This window comes from Nelumbo nucifera, chromosome 6 (assembly GCF_055504915.1).
Source record: "Nelumbo nucifera cultivar China Antique chromosome 6, China Antique-T2T, whole genome shotgun sequence".
Lineage (NCBI taxonomy): Eukaryota > Viridiplantae > Streptophyta > Magnoliopsida > Proteales > Nelumbonaceae > Nelumbo > Nelumbo nucifera.
In genome coordinates, this window is record NC_142654.1 from 17,018,902 (window position 1) to 17,039,120 (window position 20,219).

A 20,219-nucleotide genomic window follows, 5' to 3' on the forward strand; every position below is an offset into this window, starting at 1 on the left:
CAAAAAAAATCCATTTATAACCAATTTTTTTAACCCTTTAGGCAAACCAACTAATTTCCAAGTATGGTTTGACATGATAGACTTTAATTCATTGTAAATAGCTTCTTTCCAAAAGACCGAATCTTATAAAGTTACATAGTTATGATTTCTTTATTAGGATCTTCATCTACCAAGTATGTGAACATACCATCACCCAACTTAGTTTCATTTCTTGCTTTTTTACCCCTTCTTTAGTTTTTGGTTCTAATATATTGTTTTCAGATTTTAATATTAAAAAACTATAAGGTTTGTGGATGCAAATGTAGCTGGATCCACTTTGAATCCAGTCCAATTACAAGCCTATCTGTACGAAGATATAGTGATAGTTGCAAGTTTCATTAAATCATTTTTAATCACTGTTTTCAAAACCGGACCAGACTGGATGGTTGGACCGGAAAAACCAGGTTCCGTTTTCCTCCAAAACCGTTGATTTTGGTCAGCAAACCATTGAACCGGCCAGTTAACCGTTCGAACCGTTCAAACCATTTGAAGTTTGACCATTTTCCAATTTTTTAAAATTTTTTATTTTTTGGTCAGAATGGGCCAGCCGTTCAGGTCAAACGGTCAGACCGTTCAAACCAGTAACCGGACCCCTGACCAGTTCGGTCACCGGTTCGTTTTTTTAATACAACTGTACTGCTTATTTATTGTGATATGTAATACACCTACTATGACACATTAAGATTCTTAAGTTGAACCATCATAATAAAGTGGCTGATGAGGTTCCCAAAAAAAATTGTTCAGAACCCCATCATCCTATCATTAACAAAAGAAATTGTAAAATATAAGTCATTTTAGATTAGAACAAACTAGCATCTTCCAATCGTATAACACTATCACTCCCAGCTGTTCATTTTCCAATATTCAATCAAATTAACTTCCACCAGCCTTCTTTTATTTCTCTCACAAATTCAATGGAAAAACCTTTCCATTTGTCTATAAATCTGATTTTATCTACATTTCAGCGAAGTCTTTCTCCATCCAATCAATCAATGAGGCCGAAAATCTGATTTTATCTGCATGTCAGCAATACAAATCAATATTAGCAGATATCAAATTAATAATTGGCATAAATAATTAAGCAACCAATACTTACAAAATCATTACGCCAAGCAATTGTTTGTGTTGCAGCGGCTGCATCTTTGATGGTTCTACGCCCTGCATCTATCCTCATAAGTGGTGCATCATCCTTCGTTGAAAGTCTAACTAGTACTTCAGACCATTTATCTCCCAATGGTCGTCCTTGTACTTCCTTTGTGGGATCTTTACTCTTGAGAAGAGCATATGCAACCACCTCATCATCCAAATCTAATAATTTTACCTATTCACATTGCCATGAAAAATATATTTGTATTTATACGAACAAAATACATTTACAATTACCATTCACATAATAAAACATTTACATACCAGATTATTTGTCTGTTCTGCAATAAGATGAATGGCTGCACCAACTACCGGGGTAGTAGTGTGAACATCATCCTGCAATAAAGCGGTTAATGTAAAAAAAAAAGCCTCTTTTTTAAATGGGAGGCTAGAGACAATAAACCATAGTTACAATTTTTTTCAAGAGGTTGGTAAGTAAATTGTTAAAACCAAAAACATACCAGACTATTTGTTGTTGGCATAGTTTCAAAGTTAGCATCATCAGCCACACAAGTTTTGTTGAGAACCTCATCATCCTACATTAACAAAAGAAATTGTAAAATAGATAATCATTTAAGATTAGAGCAAACTAGTCTTCCAATTGTTTTATAATCTAATGTTAAAGTTGATGTGTTGAGCTATCACGCCCAGTTGTTCATTCCAATATTCAATCAAATTAACTTCCATCAACCTTCTTTTAGTTCTCTCACAAATTTTGTTCAATGGAAAAATCTTTCCATTTGCCTCCTATTTAAACTAAGTATGAGTTATGTGGAAATTCAGCAGTGGATTTGGACTACTAAAGTTTTCCAAATATTTCATGTAAAGACCATGTACTACATCATTTCATAATAGCTTAAGTGACTACGATTTACAGCATAACCATGGATTGAAATAGAGATAAAATGAATTGGGATTATGCTATTTGCTATGATGTACAACAAAGAAAGGGGTGCATGGTATGAGCTGTAACTTGCAACCAAAGGGATTCATCAAAAAAAAAAAACTTGCAACCAAAGGTTGGTAAGTCATAGGCAAGGTTCAAAGTATCAATACGCCTGATAAGCATAAACATGTATATTGGGTGTTTCAATACTATAAAACACTTTTTTTACTTTGAGAATTTCATAGGGATCAATTTAAAGCATAATTAATGTTTAAAAAACCCCAAGTTTCTGAAAAAGCCTTGAAAATGGCATTTCAATCAGTCCATGAATATATGCCCAGTACAGGGTGTCGAAATTTTGAACTTTGGTCAGAGGAGAGTTTTGGGATGATGTGGACTACAACTTGTAGCAAGAAGCTAGAATGAAATGGAGTATTCTTATGATTTATGACAGTATTCTGGGAATCTAGAGGAGAGTTTCAAGTTTACCAGTTGCTACAATTTGCAATAGTGAATTGGCAGTCAAAAGATGACTTTTAAGGTTTCAAGGGGGTTAAAAAGGTTGATGTTCTGCGGTAATTCACAGCAAGCAGTGCATTAGGCTCAGTTTGGGAAGAGAACAAATACAAATATGTACAGTGCAAAACCTTGTATTTGGACTTTACACATTCATATTTGTACAGTTCCCAAACTAAGTCTTAGGCTCAGTTTGGGAAGAGTGCAAATACAAGGTTAAGAAATATAATATACAATGTTTTGCGCTGTACATATTTTTATTTGTACTCTCCTCAAACTGAGCCTTAGGCTGTGTTTGGTTGCAGTGCAATTTTATTTGCACTAGTACAAATGCATGGGAGTGCAAATGAAAAAAAATGCAAATTCTCATTTAATTTTGTTTTGGATTTTACTTTATTCTACTTCATGTCTTAATTTACTTCATTTGTAATGCAATCAAACAAATTACTCAAAAATTTGAAACAAAAATAGGCCAGAATTTAAACTCAAATCATTTGCTTTGCCACAGTTTTGCATCAGTGCAAATTTATTTGCATTGCAACCAAACACAGCCTTGGTAACAAAAATGGACGGTTTTGGGCTGCATTTTACAACAGCTAAAAAAGATACAATAGGGTGGTTCCAGAGCTACCAAAGACTGCAAATTTTAGCCAAGGGATGGAAGGTTTAATAGGAATTTTGGACCACTATGGACTAGGGTTCATGGAAAAAAAGAAGTAAAAGTGAGAGGTATTGGAAGTGCAATGAGTGATAATTTGCCATAGGGCATTGAGACAAACAAGGAAGTTTTGGGCCTGGTTCTCTACCATAGATTACATCAGTAAAATGAAGGTCAAAAGTTGTTTTCAGGCTTTAACTACTATGATTTGTAGCAGTAAACTGGTGGTTTTAAAGGGCAGAAATGGCTAGGTTAAGGGTGAGGAGAGAGGTTAAAGAAAGAGTTAACCTGTAAAGAAAGAGAACATTTCTATATTCACATATTTACATCCATCCTAACTATGAATTGCATCCCCCAACTTCTCATCTCATGCACAAACATTCTCCTCCATTCCATCATCAAAAAAGAAACCAATTATTCAACAAAAAACTATGCATTCCAAAAGGTAATCATTTTATATTAGAACAAACTAGTGTCCTCCAATATATAATACTCTATTGTCAAAGCTAATGTGTTGAGACATCACCACAAGACCAAGGTTCTCAACCATGTGGCTTGCTTCAGAGGAGTGCATACTTTCTGGCGAATTTATGAATGTAGCATTGGTTGAACCCTACAACAAATGAATTACTAATGCTGCTGAATAAACTTGACACTTTTGAAGAAATTATAAATATTTAATTTAATTTTAGATCATAATAGTTTACCTCTCCTCTATTATGCAACATCTCTAGAACCTTCTTCAATTTTTCATCCAAGTCATTATATTTGCCAGTTAATGAGTTAATCTTTTCCTTGAGTTCTTTGTTCTCAGCAACCAATTGTGTATTTTGATGCTTGGTGGTTGGACCCCATAAAGATGTTGGAGTTGGTCCCAACCCTAAACCATGAACATGTCCACAACGCTCTTCTCCAAGTACTTGACTAAGAACATCATCTTTTGCAGCAATAGAGGTTGCTTGTGATGAAGACTCCAAAGCTTGAGAAGACATAACTTGTTTTACCCGTGTCTATAATAGAAAACAAGGTAATTTAAGCATACAATATTATTTATTAAAAGCAAAAAGGTAAAAATTAACCTACACATGAAGATAAAATTTTAGAACCATATTCTAACAAAAGAATATAAATACTTACAATGACTTCCTCAGATGCCTTTATTCACAACCTTCCCATCCTTTCGTGTATGGGTCTTAACAAATAATTCTGCTCGAGTCATAGATTGCTCCTATCCTTGCATGAAAAAAATAAATTACTACAAACTACAATGAATACACTTGCAAAAGTAAATACGAAAGTACCTAGCAAACCTCATCATGGCAGACCCTAGAAAAAGACTCTGTGCCTACACAATGGACTAACTGTAGCTTTTTTTTTTTTTATCAGTAAAAATTTTTCATTAATAACAGAGAGATTAAGATACAATAGCTAAAGATTGCATAGGAAATTGCAATCTCCAGCAATCAGTTACAATTCTGCCCAATACAATGAAGATCTATTTGCCCCTTGTTTTGCTAGGGTATCCGCCATCCCATTTGCATCCCTTTTAACCCAACCAAACTGAGAGTTGAACTTCCTTGCAAGTGTGTCAATTTCTCGGAAAATAAACTTGAGCTTCCAAGGTGCTGCTGTGATGTTTTTGGCCCAAGAGATGACCAATAGAGAGTCTCCTTCAATTTCTAAGTCTGTTGTTCCTATCTGCTCAGCCATCTTTAGACCTTGAAGTAGGGCTAGAGATTCAGCCTGTATTGAATCACCATAACCTATTGGTCCAGAGTAGAGTGCCACCACCGCACCCAGATAATTTCTAAACACACCCCCTATGCCTGCCCTTCCAGGGTTGCCAAGAGAACTCCCATCGAAATTCAGCTTTAGTTTGTTCCGTGCTGGTGGCTTCCATTCCATGCTTACAAGAATTTTGGGTACATCTGTTTGTGCTATTTCAGCCCAATTCCTTAGTATCTCATTCGTGGAGTAGTTTCTAAATATCTCCATGGTCTTCACCCAATGTGCAGTTCTGATTTTTATGGCTTCAATAACTTCCTCCATTGTTTTGCTTTTTCCTGAAAAGATTCTTAGGTTTCTTTCCTCCCAAATAGTCCATACTGTAGCTGCTCTCATTACCTTCCATATACATTTTCCCCTTTTCTTCCGTTGACACAGGAAAGAGGGGCTGAATAGACTTACCACATCCTTTGGGGGAGCCCATCTGCATCCAAAGAGAGAACAAACAACATTCCAAATACCAGAAGCAAAAGAGCAGGATAATAGTAAGTGGGTTAGAGTTTCACCACATCCCAAACAAAGGACACACATGAGGAGAGAGGCAATTGTTTGGCCTCCTTTTCTGTAGCACATCACAAGTGTTTACCTTCCCTATGAACACTTCCCAACAGAAAGCTTGTAATTTTGGAGGGATCGGTTTAGTCCAAATTTCTCTCACTGGGAAGTTCACCCCCATAGGGTTAATATGAGTGAGCAAACCAAAGAAAGATGCACAGGAAAATAAACCATCAGAAGTTGGGGACCACACTCTACAATCAGCTATAGATTGGTCCAAGTAGACCCTCTCAAGTGTTGAAATCAACGACACTAGTGACTCACACTCATTTTCCCTCAACCCTCTTCTAAAACCAAAATCCCAAGAGATCCCTGATTCTGAAAGCACACCAAACCTAGCAACAGGTTTGTTTTTTATAGTTTGATAAAGAGTAGAGGTCTGGGAAATTGAACATAAGAGGCACATCCCCAACCCAAAGGTCTTCCCAAAATAAAACTTTGTTGCCACAACCAACATCAAACCTGATAAATTGAAGAAAAGTTGGATATACCTCAAAGATTGCTTTCCAAGGAGAGGATGGAGCTGCATTGGGGGCTAATTTTGCACCCCAGCCGTTATCTGCATCACCATGTAAGCTTTTAATGACCCTGTGCCACAACCTTTCTTCCTCACAAGGGAATCTCCATAGCCATTTCCCTAGGAGGGCCTTGTTTCTCTTTATTAGGTTCCCTATACCTAATCCACCCTGGTCCTTAGGGTAACAAGCTTGCTCCCATTTCACTAAATGATCTTTCTTTTCTTCACCTGGCTCCCACAAAAAGTCCCTCATAATCTTCTCCAATTTCCTAGCTATTTTCACCGAGATCTTAAAGGTGGAAAGGAAGTAAGTGGGAAGGTTTGCAAGGGTTTATTTTATCAAGGTGATTCTTCCCCCCAAGGAAATATAATTTCTCTTCCACATTGCCAACTTCTTCATGAACTTCTCTACTACCGGTTTCCAAAAGCTTCCAGCTTTCGGATTCCCACCCAAGGGCATTCCTAAGTATTCCAGAGGCCATTTTTTCACTTCACAACCTAGCAGATTTGCCATGGCTCGGATATCCCCCCCTTCAATGTTGATTCTGACTACACAGCTTTTTCCCCAATTGACTTTCAATTTGGAGGCCTGCTGAAACTCATCAACCAATCTTTTCAGATTCCTTAAACTAGCTTCATTACAACTTTCACAGAAAATAATTATGTCATCAACAAATTGCAAATGAGACACCACCACTTCTGATCTATCCATTCTCCAACCTTTAAACTTGTTTTCTTGATCAGCTTTGGTGATTTGTCTACTCAAAACCTCAGCCACAGGTGAATAAGAATGGAGATAAGGGGTCACCCTGTCTTAGTCCTCTTTTAGGCTAGAAGAAATCCTTTGCTACCTCATTCATTAGAATAGAAAAATGTGTTGAGCTAATACATTCTTTAATCCACATCCTCCATCTTTCACCTAGCCCCATCTTTTTCAAGGTCCAATTTACAAATCAAACCTTTGTCAACTTGTTTTCTCTTAGCTGCCACAAACTCATTTGCCACTAAAATTTGATCCACAATTTGTCTCCCCTCTACAAAAGCTCCTTGGTTCTGAGAGATAATATAGGGCAGTACAGTCTTCAACCTACCAGCCAGGACTTTAGCAATGATTATATACAAGCCACCCACAAGACTTATCGGCCTGTAATCCTTCGGGGTTTTGGCCTCCTTTTTTGGCACTAAAGCAACAAAAGTTGCATTTGCTCCAGGCGATAATTTCCCTTCTTGATAGAACTCCACAAATACATCCATTAATTCATCTTTCAAAATTTCCCAACAATCCTGATAGAAAGCCATTGAAAATCCATCTGGCCCTGGTGCTTTAGATCTATCCATCAAGAATATTGCTTCATGTATCTCCTCAATAGTGAAGGCTCTTTCTAGGAGGTTAACTTCGGATTCTGGCACTCTCCCACTGTAAATCTCCCAATTCTGCCATGTTTTCATCAGAGGATGCTAGGATTGACTTAAAGTGATCCACAAAGCATCTTTCAATTTCCTCTTTTGCAGTTATCACTCTTCCATCCACCTCTATACTGGAAATTTGGTTTTTCCGTCTTCTCCCATTTGCTAGAGAGTGGAAAAAACTGGTATTTCCATCCCCTTCCAAAAGCCATTTACATCTAGATTTTGCCTCCAAGAAATCTCTTCTTTTCTTAGAATCTCTTCCAACTGCACTTTTAAGTTCCATCTTTCTATTCTATCCTCCACCCTACACTCTTTCTTGGCCTCCTTTTGGTCCACTTCCTCTATTTTCCTAGCTAAATCCTCCTTTATGACCTCAAGTTTTCCAAATTCCTCTTTGTTCCACTCATTGACCTTTTCCTTCAATCTTTTCAGTTTCTTAGAGAATCTCACCACTTTGTTTCTAGCCCTAATCACATCCTCTGACCACCATTCTTTTACCCTTTGCAAAAAGTTTGGAACTTCTAGCCACATGTTTTCAAATCTAAAAGGTGTAGGGCCACCAATAAGACTTTCTTGGTAAAGGCTTAAAGGGGCAATGATCAGAAGTCACTCTAGGTAGGGCTTTTAGTGTCAAAGTGCCCCATAGCTCTTCCCAATCAATGGAGTACAGGAATCTATCCAGTTTTGAGCACACTTGATTTTCTTGGAGACTTGACTAGGTGAAAGAGGCTTGTAACGAGGTAAGCTCCTTTAATTCTAGGGACTCAATCAGGGAATTGAAGTGTTTCATGCTAGATGTTAAGGGTTGGTTGGGGTTGTTTGTCTCATTCCCCACCCAAACACCACGGACCCTCCCATATGCCTCTGACTGTAGCTAGCTCTTCCCAGAATGAGTTCCTCTCTCTATATGAATTCGGTCCATACACATTAGTCAATACCCACTCCCCTCCATCACTCATCCTCTTGGCTTTTATTGATACTGAGTACTGACCTATTAGTTCCTCCTGACAGTCAACTTCCTCATTCTTCCACATTGTAAGGATTCCACCCGAGGCACCCCACGACGGAGCAAAAGACCAACTTAGATCCCTGCAACTCCAGATACTTCTTATCCACCTTCTGTCCAAGTCCGAAAGCTTTGTCTCTTGTAACATGACTATAACCGGTCTCTCCTTTCTTATCACATTCTTGGTGATTTTCCTTTTCTTTGCACTTCCTAAACCTCTTACATTCCAGCAAAGCACTTTCATTTCACTCTTTTTTCCCCGACCCTAATTCAACCCCAAATCCTATTCTCCTCTTTTATTCTCCCTTTCCCTATTTACAGTCTTCTGATAGGACACACCACAGGCTAGCCTTTCCACCTCCTTCATTCTTCTCTTTCTTTTTTTATCATCTTCTACCCCCTTTCTAAGATAAACCATTCCTTTGGCGAACTTCCTTTTGGCTTCTTTTTGTTCCTCTCCTTTTACTTTGGGTACCTCTCTACAACCTTCTTCTCCCTCATCCAAATGGCAGTCTTCCTTTTCCTTCTCTTGGGTACCTGCAATAACTTCATTTCCCCCCTCATCCTTTTCCAAAACCATCACATTAAGCAATTTCTCCTCATTGTCTTTTCCACCACCCCCTCCTTTTTCTATTGCACATGGGTCATTATCCGCCACCGGTGAAGAAAGAACTGGATTGAGAGGAAGGGGGGAAGAGACTCCCTAATCTTGAATCTGGATTTCAGCGATTCCTCCAGAGACAAACCCAGATGGTTCAGGTTCAGGTACAGTGTCCACCTGCGTAGCTGGGGGGAGTTGTTCCTCAAGTGGTTCCAAAGTCGGTTTGCTATGGAAACTCGTCTCCAAAAAACTGCCACCCTGTCTTTGTTCTTGATCTGTATCTATTTTCTTCTATCTCTGAGAATCTCCTGTAGGCCTTCCACTTTCCGCAGTAAGTAGACCTGTTCATGGGCCGGGCCGGGCCGGGCTTTTACTCATCATTAATGGAAATACGTTAGGCCCGAGCCCGAGCCCGGCCCGACCAACAGGCCTATAACTTGGGCCCAAGCCCGGCCCTAATAAAAAGCCCGAAGCCCGACCTAATAAAAAAAATTACAATTTTCCCTATTCAAATTAGAATTAAAAATTCATATGGTTTTTTTTCCTATTTAAATGAACAATGGGCCTACAAGATGTTTTTTTTCCCTTTCTTTTACGTTTTAAAACACAGTTTTACATTCTTAAATCAAAAAATTTATTCAAATGGACATAATCACATAACCCATTTTAAGTCTAATTTTAGGTCAGGTCGGGCCGGGCTCGGGCCAGGCTATTTTGACAAAACCCGAGCCTAGCTTGAATTTATTGCGGACCGGGCTTTTTGGCCCGAGTTTAAGCCCGCGGGCCTATAAACATGTTCAAGCCCGTCCGGGGGTCGGGTCCATGAATAGGTAGCAGTAAGGTTACCAGCCCCCGAATCCTGTATCTCCAGAATCTCCGTACCAGCATCTTCAGAGAAGAGCAATTCAGTTCCGAAAGGTTCAGAGTCTAAAAGTAGCGCGAGGTGGCCCTTTTTCGATTGCAACACCTCAGCATAGGATTTCTTTTGGGTCGTTGGATCTCATTCGCATTTTTTCAAAAAATCTCCCTTAAATGGCCAAGCAGTCTCTTTTAATCTATTGCCCGACTTTTCAGCTTCCATTAACGCCCGGTCAACTTGACCTTTCGGACGGTCCACCCAGCTCTCGCCACATGGCCTCCAACAATCCACATCATCATCTTCTTCTACCTTCAAACTGTTCCACAGCCTTGCTTCGACTTCCGACACCAACCACACCTTTCTCCAACAGTCATCCGCGAAGATGTCTAGGCTTCTTGGGATTTTTTCCAATCTTCCACCCGCAACTTTAATCTTTGCTACTTGAAGGTTTTGCATGCAAAAACCTTCCAAGACCCCACCACAGGCCACTGCTATCTTATGGAATATGTGCTCATGCCAGAGGTTGAAGGGTAAACCTAAAATCTTGATAACTATGGTCTTCTGCGAGATATTCAGTTCGTTACGAGAGGGCGACCAATTTTCCACTGCAATCTGGCCAAGTTTGGTTTCAAGGATTCTTCTCACATTCTGAAGTTCGGCCATGTCAAGTATTGCCTTATTCTTTTCAAATGGAATGTGGGTGATTTTCTCTTTTGGCTGAAGCGTCTCCAGTAAGATTTGCAATACTTCTTCCCAATCCTTAACCTCTGTTTTCACTTTCACAACTTTCCTCTTAAACCAGTCCCCATTCCTTCCATCCCATATTATTTTTGAACTCGTATCTGTCGAAAGTACTGTTATAGGAGTAATCTTTTTAGTTTAACTGTAGCTTTTCCCAAATGCTTTTGTTTTTAGCACTAAGGTTCTGTAACAATGAGATTTATAATAATAATAATAAGTCAATGAAATTTATAACAATAAGTTCTAATACAAATGTCTAAATGTAGAAAGAATCCACTAAATAATATTGGCACCTTCCCTTTTTCAGAATTCCACTGAGAAGCCAAATTAGATAATTGCTCAGTATTAACACGTGAATCACCAAGAGGCTTTTCATTATTTGTGTTGCTTTCATATTTCTTTTTCACTCGATACTTCCATGTTTTTCATTTGATACCCAAGTTCTTCAAAAACCAATTTTTGCTTTCTTTAGGAATATCAAATGTTTGCTACAACAGATCATGGTTACAAGTAAAAACCATATATTATGTTAGCATAAACAATAAAAAGTATTAAGAAATTGTAATACCTTTGCAAAATTCCAACAGTCTTCCTTAGTTGTTGGAGGCGCCTTTCTCCAATCGCTTACATCAATGGGTAGTTTTACCCCATTTCTTGCAAGGGTCCCTATAAATTGACCAAAGCTACAACTAGAATCTCCAACGGGTTGCAACATTTCATTAAAATCCACCTTTACACATTTGGTGGAATCAATTTTAAGTAAATTCTTACATAATGTAGGGCACGGGTTCTCTTTGGTTGAGAGTTCTTAGTACGTATTTCATTATGAGTAGCTTGTGGTTGGGATTGGGACTGTTGTTGGAAACGTTGTGTTTGGGGTTGAGATTGTTGTTGCGTAACTTGTGGTTGATGTTGAGTTTCCACTTCTTCAGCATCAATCGAAACCATACACCTAATCCTTTTACGTGACCTAAAAATCATAAATGATTGTGTAGCAGCTTAAAAAAAGTCAAGTTAAACAAAGAACAAATTGAGTATTCATATAAAGGGTGAGAAACTCACATTCTTATAGCTGTTAGTGCAGTGCAATTTTACAACAACGTATCAACACCTTTATAACCTAAAACATAAACACATTATAACATTAGAAATAAGAGAAGATCTATCTTTACCAAAATTTCAATTGAATATGAAATTGTGAATGCCAAAAGTTCATTTATGTAATTAACTCTCTGTCCCTCCTTGTCCCATTTGTTTGAGGTAAAAAAGATGAAAGAAAATTTGAAGGACTAAAAAATAAATGAAAAATATTGAAGTTGCAAGAGTAAAAATATGGGTCTAGGTGAAAGTGGACTTCTCTAGGTTGGTACTAGGGTAGAAGGAGAATAGGAGATTGGGTGAAACCGTGAAAGAGAGCTAGTTTGGGTTGGTTCCGGGGTAAACAGGAGACTGAGTGAGAGTGGAGTGGTTTGGGGAGGTTTCAAGTCTACAATGGGTTTAGGGAGAATGGGAAGATTTGGGCTGGTTCTACATTGCAATGAGTTGAGGGAGAATGAGTGGCTTTAGCTTGGTTCTAGGACTGCAATGGGTTGAAGGAGAGTGAGCAAGTTTGGTTTAGTCCTAGGACTGTAATGGTTTGAATTTAAGTCATCCAAATTGATAAGCATGAAAGTTTACCAAGGAAATAAAAAAAGAAAAAAGAAAAGGATTGATCAGTTAATTCTTAAATAGAAGAACTAAGAGAAAAACAGAGTATCTATAAAAAAAATATATAGAAAAACAAAAACAAAAAAGAGGAAAACCGAGGAGACAAGATCTTAGTAATATGTCAGGTTGGGTTTAGAAGTGTACTTTGTTTGAACTCTTTATAAGTTCCATGATTGTTTCAAATAACACCACTATCCAACTCATTCATATTGATTCAAAAAGCCTTTGCCCTTTTGCAACTAACTCCTTGATGGACTTATGGATCTATCTTGTAATCTTAGAGACAAAGCTTTGAGCTCGATACTAGAGTGCTATTAGTACTTACCCAGGAACCATGTTGTAGATAATCTACCTTCATCAGAAACACTCCTCTAGGATTGGGGATGCGGATTTGCGAGTCACTCTTGGAACATTTTTTTTTATCAGAAACGATAACTTTCATTAGAGATAAATTAAACTGAAATACAGAATTCAACCCTTATCAAAAAAGGTTGATCCAATAAGCATCAAACATTACAGCACTGCCCAATAAAGACTCTCCCTTAGAGTCCCTTGTTTTGCTAGGGCGTCAGCAAAACCATTTGCTGATCTCCTTACCCACTTGAACCAAACACCCACCTCCCTTGTTATGCTAAGAATTTCCCTTATCAGCTGTCTATATTGCCAAATTCCCAGCTGCCCTGATTGCATCCACCCAATTACCAACTTGGAGTCTCCCTCTATCTCAATCTGCTGTAGCCCCAATTGTTTGGCCAGTTTTACACCTTGATGTAGTGCCAAGATTTCCGCTCTTAAAGAATCTCCAACTCCTATTGGACCTGAAAACAAAGCCATTATCTTGCCTTCATTATCCCTGAAAACACCTCCTATACCAGATGGGCCTAAATTACCTATAGAGCTTCCATCAAAGTTCAATTTTACCCTTTGTTGTGCCGGTGGGGACCAAACTTCCTGTATCATAGCTTTGGAAGTAGTAGTAGATGCCACAATACCCCAACTTCAATAAATGTCTTCAACTGAGAAATCCTTAAAAAGATCACAGGATTTCAACCAATGGATAACCTTGGAACTTGTTAGAGCTTGTGGAGTAATAGATTTTTGTGGTGAATCTTGTGGAAAATAGATTTTTGTGCTACTCTTTTATCTTGTGAGTTGAGAGATAGAAGCTAGCTTTTCATGCTAGCTTTTTCAGCCTTAGTTGGATTTTTAACAGGGTTGTTAATGGATTGATTTAGATTTTCATTTCATGAACTGATTCTGTTTTCACCATGAGAAATTTTTATTCACTCGTTGGGTTGGAATTTATGCAGTAAACATTTACTGGCAGACCATCTGTTCAAATTTCAGCTTACACTGATTAAGAAAGAGACTCATCAGCTTCAAAAACCAAGGCCTCACCTTTCTCTTATCCAAATATCTTTGGTTGTTAATTAATGAGGTATATGACTTCTGGTTTATGTTCCCTGGTATATGAATTTCAGTGCTAGGATTTTGTGAAGCAAGATATCTTAAATGCCTTCCAGTCATTCCATTCTAATGCCTCCCTTCAAAAGAGCCTGAATAATGTCTTTATCACTCTCATTCCTAAGATTGAAGGGGCTGTACCTGTCAAAGATTTCAGACCAATTAGCCTTCTGAGTAGCTTTTACAAGATTTTGGCCAAGGTCTTAGCTGAAAGGATGAAAGGGGTTTTAGACAGTGTGATCTCAAAAAATCAAAGTGCTTTTGTGCCGGGTAGGCAAATGATTGACTCAGTTCTTATTGAAAATGAGTTGTTGGATTCAAAGATGAGAGAGGGATGTCTAGGTTTGGTTTATAAACTGGATATTGAAAAAGCCTATGACCATGTTAATTGGAATTGTTTAGACAAAGTCCTGGAAAAGACGAACTTTGGGCAAAAGTGGAAGAATTGGATGAAAGCTTGTGTTTCTTCCCCCAAATTTTCTATTCTGATTAATGGTCAATCTGCAGCTTTTTTTAGGGCTCTAGAGGGTTAAGGCAGGGAGACCCCCTTTATCCCCTTCTATTCATTTGTATTGCAGAGATTCTTACTCTATTTAGTCAGAAGGCAGCAGCTTCTAGTCTGTGGGAAGGGTTTGCAATTTCCCCAGGGGGAGAAAAAGTGAACATCCTTCAGTTCACGGATGACACCTTATGCTTTTTAGATGCTTCTCTTGATCAGTTGGATAATCTGCTTGGGATCCTCAGTTGGTTTGAAGTTGTCACAGGTTTGAAAGTCAACCCTAACAAAAGTCAAGTCATCCCAGTGGGTGATGTCCCTAACCTCGAAGATTTTGCTACTGTTTTGGCTAGCCAAGTGGAGCAGCTTCCGGTAAAGTATCTGGGCCTTCCATTGGGAGCTAAAGGTTCCTCTATTGCCATATGGGATCCAATTATTGAAAGATTGGAAAAGAAGTTGTCATCTTGGAAGGCCAAGTACCTCTCTTTTGGTGGTAGAACGATCCTTCTAAAAAGTACTCTCTCTAATCTCCCCAAATACTTCCTGTCCCTTTTCCCTATCCCAAATAAAGTGGCTAGGAAAATAGAGACTCTCCAAAAAAACTTTTTGTGGAGGGGTTGGGAGGAAGAAAGGAAAATCCACCTTGTGAATTGGAACCAAATCTGTCTTCCTAAGGAGCAAGGGGTTCTTGGTCTGAGAAGAATCAAGGTGACAAAAATTCAACTCTGCTGTGTAAATGGATCTAGAGATTTGCAACTGAAAGAAGTGCTTGGTGGAGAAGTCTAATTGCACCTAAATTTGGGGTCGAGTGGGGTAACTGGAAAACTAAAACTCCCCCTCCTAACTGGAGTTATTCCTTGTGGAAAATATCATGAAAGTTGCTCCCTTGTTTTATGGGGAAATCAGCCTCAAAGTCGGTAAAGGGGATAGAATTAAGTTTTGGAAAGATCATTGGTGTTTGAATCATTCCTTGGCAGAAGAATTCCCTCTTATCTTCCAGTGTGCCTCCAACCAGGATGTCTCGGTTGCTGAAACTTACTAAGTTTTGGGTAATAAAGTGGTCTGGGCTCCTCAGTTCAGAAGAGGTCTTTTTGACTGGGAAATCCAAGTAGCTTCAAATCTGTTGGAAACTCTACAGGCTCAAATCATTGATCATAATCAGGATGACCAGTGGATTTGGACTTGGTCCAAGGATGGTGTTTTTTCAGTCAAAGCAATGGCTAATAGGCTTGGTAGCAGAGTAGCAGTGGAAGGTTTCCCTGCAAAACAGATTTGGAACCCTACCTGCCCCTCTAAAATTAATTTTCCTGTCTGGAAACTACAGACCATTTATGCATTCATTGCCCTTTTGCTGCTCAGGTGAGGCATCACTTCTTGAAGACGGTGGGGATTTGTTGGGTCATGCCTAATTCAGCTAAGGAGTTACTATGCTGCTGGAAAATCAGTAATTTGAAGAAAAGAGGGAAAGTGGTTTGGTCCACTATTCCAGCAGCTGTGATTTAGGCCATTTGGTCTGAGAGAAACAACAGAATTTTTAATCAAAAAGTGAGAGGGGCCGAGGATATAGTTCAGCTGGCTGTTGGTAAACTGCTTTCTTGGATCTCAGTCACTCCTGAATTCAGAAACTCAGATGTAACTCATCTATTGAGAACTCAATCAATCTGGTGTTTGTAGTGGAAGTCCCTCAAGCCTGTCCGTTTTAATAAATTTATCTTACCTTTTCAAAAAAAAATGTTGTTATATATATTCTGGTTTGATACATTATTGCAGCAGAAGCTGGCCAACTTGGAGAGTTAGTAAGTTGGTAAGTCCATAGTGTCCCCTAACAAGCAGTGAGTACCAACCCTCCAAAAGAAATCCTAGGTAGATCGACTATGAAAAGAAGCCCTAACAAATCTCTTTCACGTCTCCTGCTCTGATACCATGCAAAATATGGCATTACAGAGGTACTAAAGAACAAAAATCAATGTTGAAAAGAGAAAGAAAGAAAGAAAGAGAGAGAGAGAGAGAGAGAGAGAGAGGAGAAGAGAAAACCACTAAACTGTTTTGAGAGAGATTAGAATGTCTTAATCTCCTCTTAGCAGTCAGTCCAGCTTAATATTAACTTTAAATAATGGATAGAATTACAAGTATGCCCTTTTTATGACTAGAGTGTCCTTATTCTAAGATGGAATTACTTAACTACACTGCCACCCATGTACACTCAAAATAATGTTCTTTCAACAGTTAACAGAAGTAATTCATTAAAGATCAAGTGGCAAGAGCAAAGCACAAAAAGGCTGAGAGAATGAGGGAGCAAGGATAAGAAGAGCAGAAGCACCTTTAAGCATATATAGCACCACCGCCATGTAACCCCTCTACAACAACTGAACCTTGAAACCAATCCTCATAGCAATGAACAACATACAAAATTAGAAACAAAATTGAGAAGACATGCAATGCTACACATGTTTACAGCTTTAGTGGTTCTCCCCTCCCTATTTTTTTAATTATTAGAATTTTCCTTCTTAAAGCATAAACTCACTAGAACATTTACACTTGTGAATACTTTTTTATTTTTAAATTTCAGCTTACTTGTCTCAATTTGGATAGAAAGAAAACTGTGCTCTTTCCAAAAGGTAGGATAAAATCATCTTTCCAGAGAAACAACTATCTCTATGACCTTGACTACGATGCCAATTTATAATTTCACTTAGTGTGAGCACCCACATACGTGCATTTTTATAGAACTTCACTTCTTGTCATTCAATATCCAGTACTAAATTAGATCATTAGACACTAACTGATTTTTTTTGGCAGGACACTACCTAATATTCAGGAAATGGAATTTGTCTCTGAAATTTATGCTAAAACTTTTTTTTTTCTGAATGCATGGGCACTACTTCTTTCTTATTGTTATAAACAAGAGTTAGAATGGTTTAATGACCTTTGGTTTCAAATTTATGGGATTTTTCTTAATTGCTAAACTTTATGCTTTAAACCTTCACCCAATATCTCAAAATCATCCTCATATAGTGCAAAAACAATCAAAACTTCTTGCCCCATCTACAAAAAATTATGTCATTATTTCTGAAAAATCAAGTGCATATTGTCAATTTTTTTATAGCAAAGAGAAACTTTCGTTAAAAGAAGAAAGGTTTCAACTATTGGTGAAGAGCTTCCACCAAACAGGTTACAACATACTAATCAAAATAACAAAACATCCCCCCCCCCAACAATAAATCCGAGTTACCCATAAATTATTCCAAAATCGTTCCTCTTGACTCTTTGAATTATGAATGTACTAGTACCCACTCCATGATCAATGAACCAGTATCATCCACTAGTGTATTTCTTGATCATATTTTATCTTCAAAATATGCTCGTTCCTTTCCTTCCAAATACCCAGCACACCGCAAAGGGGATGATGCTCCAAAATATGTTTTCTTTTTAACCACCTTCAATCCTAGATAACAAGGCGGAAATCTCCTTTGGTTGAGATGGAGCTAGTTTTGTAACCTTGCTCATGGAATCATCATAATCTTCTATGAAACACTCCCAACAATCTGACACCATAGTTTGGTACTGAATAAGCCTTCTTTTTAATGAATAAAATTTACACTTATTCAATGTAAAACCCACCTTTCATGGACAAAATTCATGTTTAACCATCAAAGAAAAAATACCACTATAAGCATTCTAGATTCCATCTTCTTCTGTTAATCCATTAATTAGAAATAAAAAAAAAGAAAGATAAGAGTTTACCAAAGGGGAATAACTCCTTTGCAGTTCGCCTTGCCAAACACCCAAAAGCCACAACCTCGAAGTTTGAACCAAAAACAACCTAAATCATAGTCGAACGAAACCACCGATGGAAAGCTATGGATGACGATGGACACCGAATACCGCTGGCAGAATCTGTATGCCAAAGCCTAGTTTGTTGTGGTGAGGGATAGAGAGAGAGAGAGAGAGATGAGTAAATTCGCGCCTTTTTTTTTCCTTTTATGTATGGTCGCAGCTCGTAGGGACGAAGTGATGGTAGAATTAAATTGGGGAGCGTCACTCGTTATATTGATACACTGACGGTGTATGAACTAAAGTTATGTTTGGATAGGCTTGTTTTTTGTGTTTTTTGTGTTTTTTGAACTACAAAAGCAAGAAGTTGTTTTATTATATAAATATTGCTTTTAAAATAACCTTTTGAAGGCAAAAGTAACAAATAAGTATTTGGTTATGATGTGTTGTTTTGTCACACTTGATACGAGAACTTCCAATGTGTCAATATACATGTTTTTCTATATTTATTTTTTAATATAAAATGTTACATGCCTATTGCCATGGGATGTCATAACATATATTATAAATTATATAGAATCTAAAAATATATTTTCACAATATATTATAAAATATATTTTTATATTCTCTCTCTCTATATACAATCAAGCCAAATTCATAAGCTTTTATCCCAACATTTTATTGATATAGATTGAATTCAAATTGATGATGTGCATTTTGAAAGCTCCCAGCCGGCAAGTGACTCGGTGCCTAGCTGAACAATTCCTAGCTAGAAGGTGGCTCGGACGCCTAGATGAACAGTTCCTAGCTGGTGGCTTGGATGCCTAGCTGGAAGGTGGCTTGGATGTCTAGCTGAACAACTCCTAGTTGGGAGGTGAATCGGATGTCAAGCTGAATAATGATGAGTTGTATAGTTTATTGGGGCGACCTGTTGCCCAAGTTGCTTTACCCGGGGTGGGCACTTTGATGCTTAAGTGAGCGAGTTGGAGATTTTTGAGAAAGCTAAAAATGAGCGAACAAGAGAGAGAGAGATAAATTGCGCATGTACCTTTTGAGGTTGGAGGTGATGCCCTTATATAGGCATTGTTTGGCATGGGCTTCAAGCACTGCATCTGATATCTCTGGGAAGATGTGCCTAAATGGTCCAAAGTCCTCAGAGGTAGAGGTAGTCATGCACGTAGACCAGTCTTTGCGCCTTATTCAGTTTCCTCCGGAACATTCGGTGTGGGAGCCAACTTTCGAGAGACTCGGGAGTGATGGGATGCATGCAGAATTGGTCAGCGAGCACATCTCACAAGTCACCACCTGGACCTCAATCAGGTCAACAAGCCCTCGAGGGAGGTCGAGGTCACTTCAGCTAGTACTAACGAGGTACCACATGTCAGCCCTAGATGAAGTGCTACTAGCCACCCTGAGTTGTGGACAAGATCGCCAAATAGGTTTCCACCAAGTCAGCGACAAAGACAGGTCGCCAGGTCGGCAGCGGAGGCAGGTCATTAGGTTAGCGGCAGAGGTAGGTCACTAGGTCGGTAGAGGAGGCAGGTCGCCAAGTCGTCAAAGGTAGGTCGCCATGTCAGTGGCGAAGGCAAGTCTCTAGAGGTAAGTCACCAGCCGAGACTCCATCATTTTGGGTAAGGCAAGTCATCACCTAAGTGGTGCCAGGGTGTCACCCAACTGTTCTGAAATGCCATGTGTCATGATGTTAGTGGAAGGCCAAATCTGCCCTCATCACAAATAATTAATCTTGCTTACCCTAAGATTCAAACTTGATAAAAATTGAACTCGAATTGAGCTAAATTGAACTTGAGCTTGAACTATTCTAGAGCTTTACTCAATTGCACCCTTATTAGGCAATGAGTGAAAATGCAAATTAATTGATCAAAACTTCCAGATAAATTTTGCTAAAGCTAACATAGAGGTTATATATATATATATATATAATTTTATGGAAGCCTTAGGACAAGAACCAAACATTCAAAAAATTGACATTAAAAATATGGCAGTCTAGAAACAAGAAAAACGAATCAAGTAAATTATGCAAATTTAAAAAATCTAGGAT

The 20,219-nt window shown here is 38.4% G+C and overlaps 1 protein-coding gene across 9 annotated transcripts; it reads right to left on the reverse strand.

Moving 5' to 3' along the window:
* Positions 1-726: 726 nt before the first annotated feature.
* LOC104590587 (uncharacterized) lies at positions 727-18,418 on the reverse strand. 9 transcript variants are annotated; one of them, XM_010249324.3, is made up of 11 exons: positions 18,131-18,418; positions 11,782-11,839; positions 11,491-11,689; positions 11,288-11,385; positions 4,383-4,473; positions 3,953-4,255; positions 3,772-3,858; positions 1,647-1,721; positions 1,450-1,521; positions 1,136-1,360; positions 727-1,055 (listed from the first exon to the last, which is right to left on the reverse strand). In XM_010249324.3, exons 6-11 carry the CDS (start codon positions 4,235-4,237, stop codon positions 1,029-1,031), a joined length of 771 nt encoding a protein of 256 aa, XP_010247626.1. In that variant the 5' UTR covers positions 4,238-4,255; positions 4,383-4,473; positions 11,288-11,385; positions 11,491-11,689; positions 11,782-11,839; positions 18,131-18,418; the 3' UTR covers positions 727-1,028. The 9 variants fall into 9 exon arrangements, with proteins under 9 accessions (XP_010247626.1, XP_088746000.1, XP_010247621.1 ...); XM_088889874.1 differs by having other exon boundaries at positions 4,383-4,478; XM_010249319.3 differs by adding an exon at positions 16,707-16,758 and having other exon boundaries at positions 11,288-11,689.
* Positions 18,419-20,219: the final 1,801 nt, after the last annotated feature.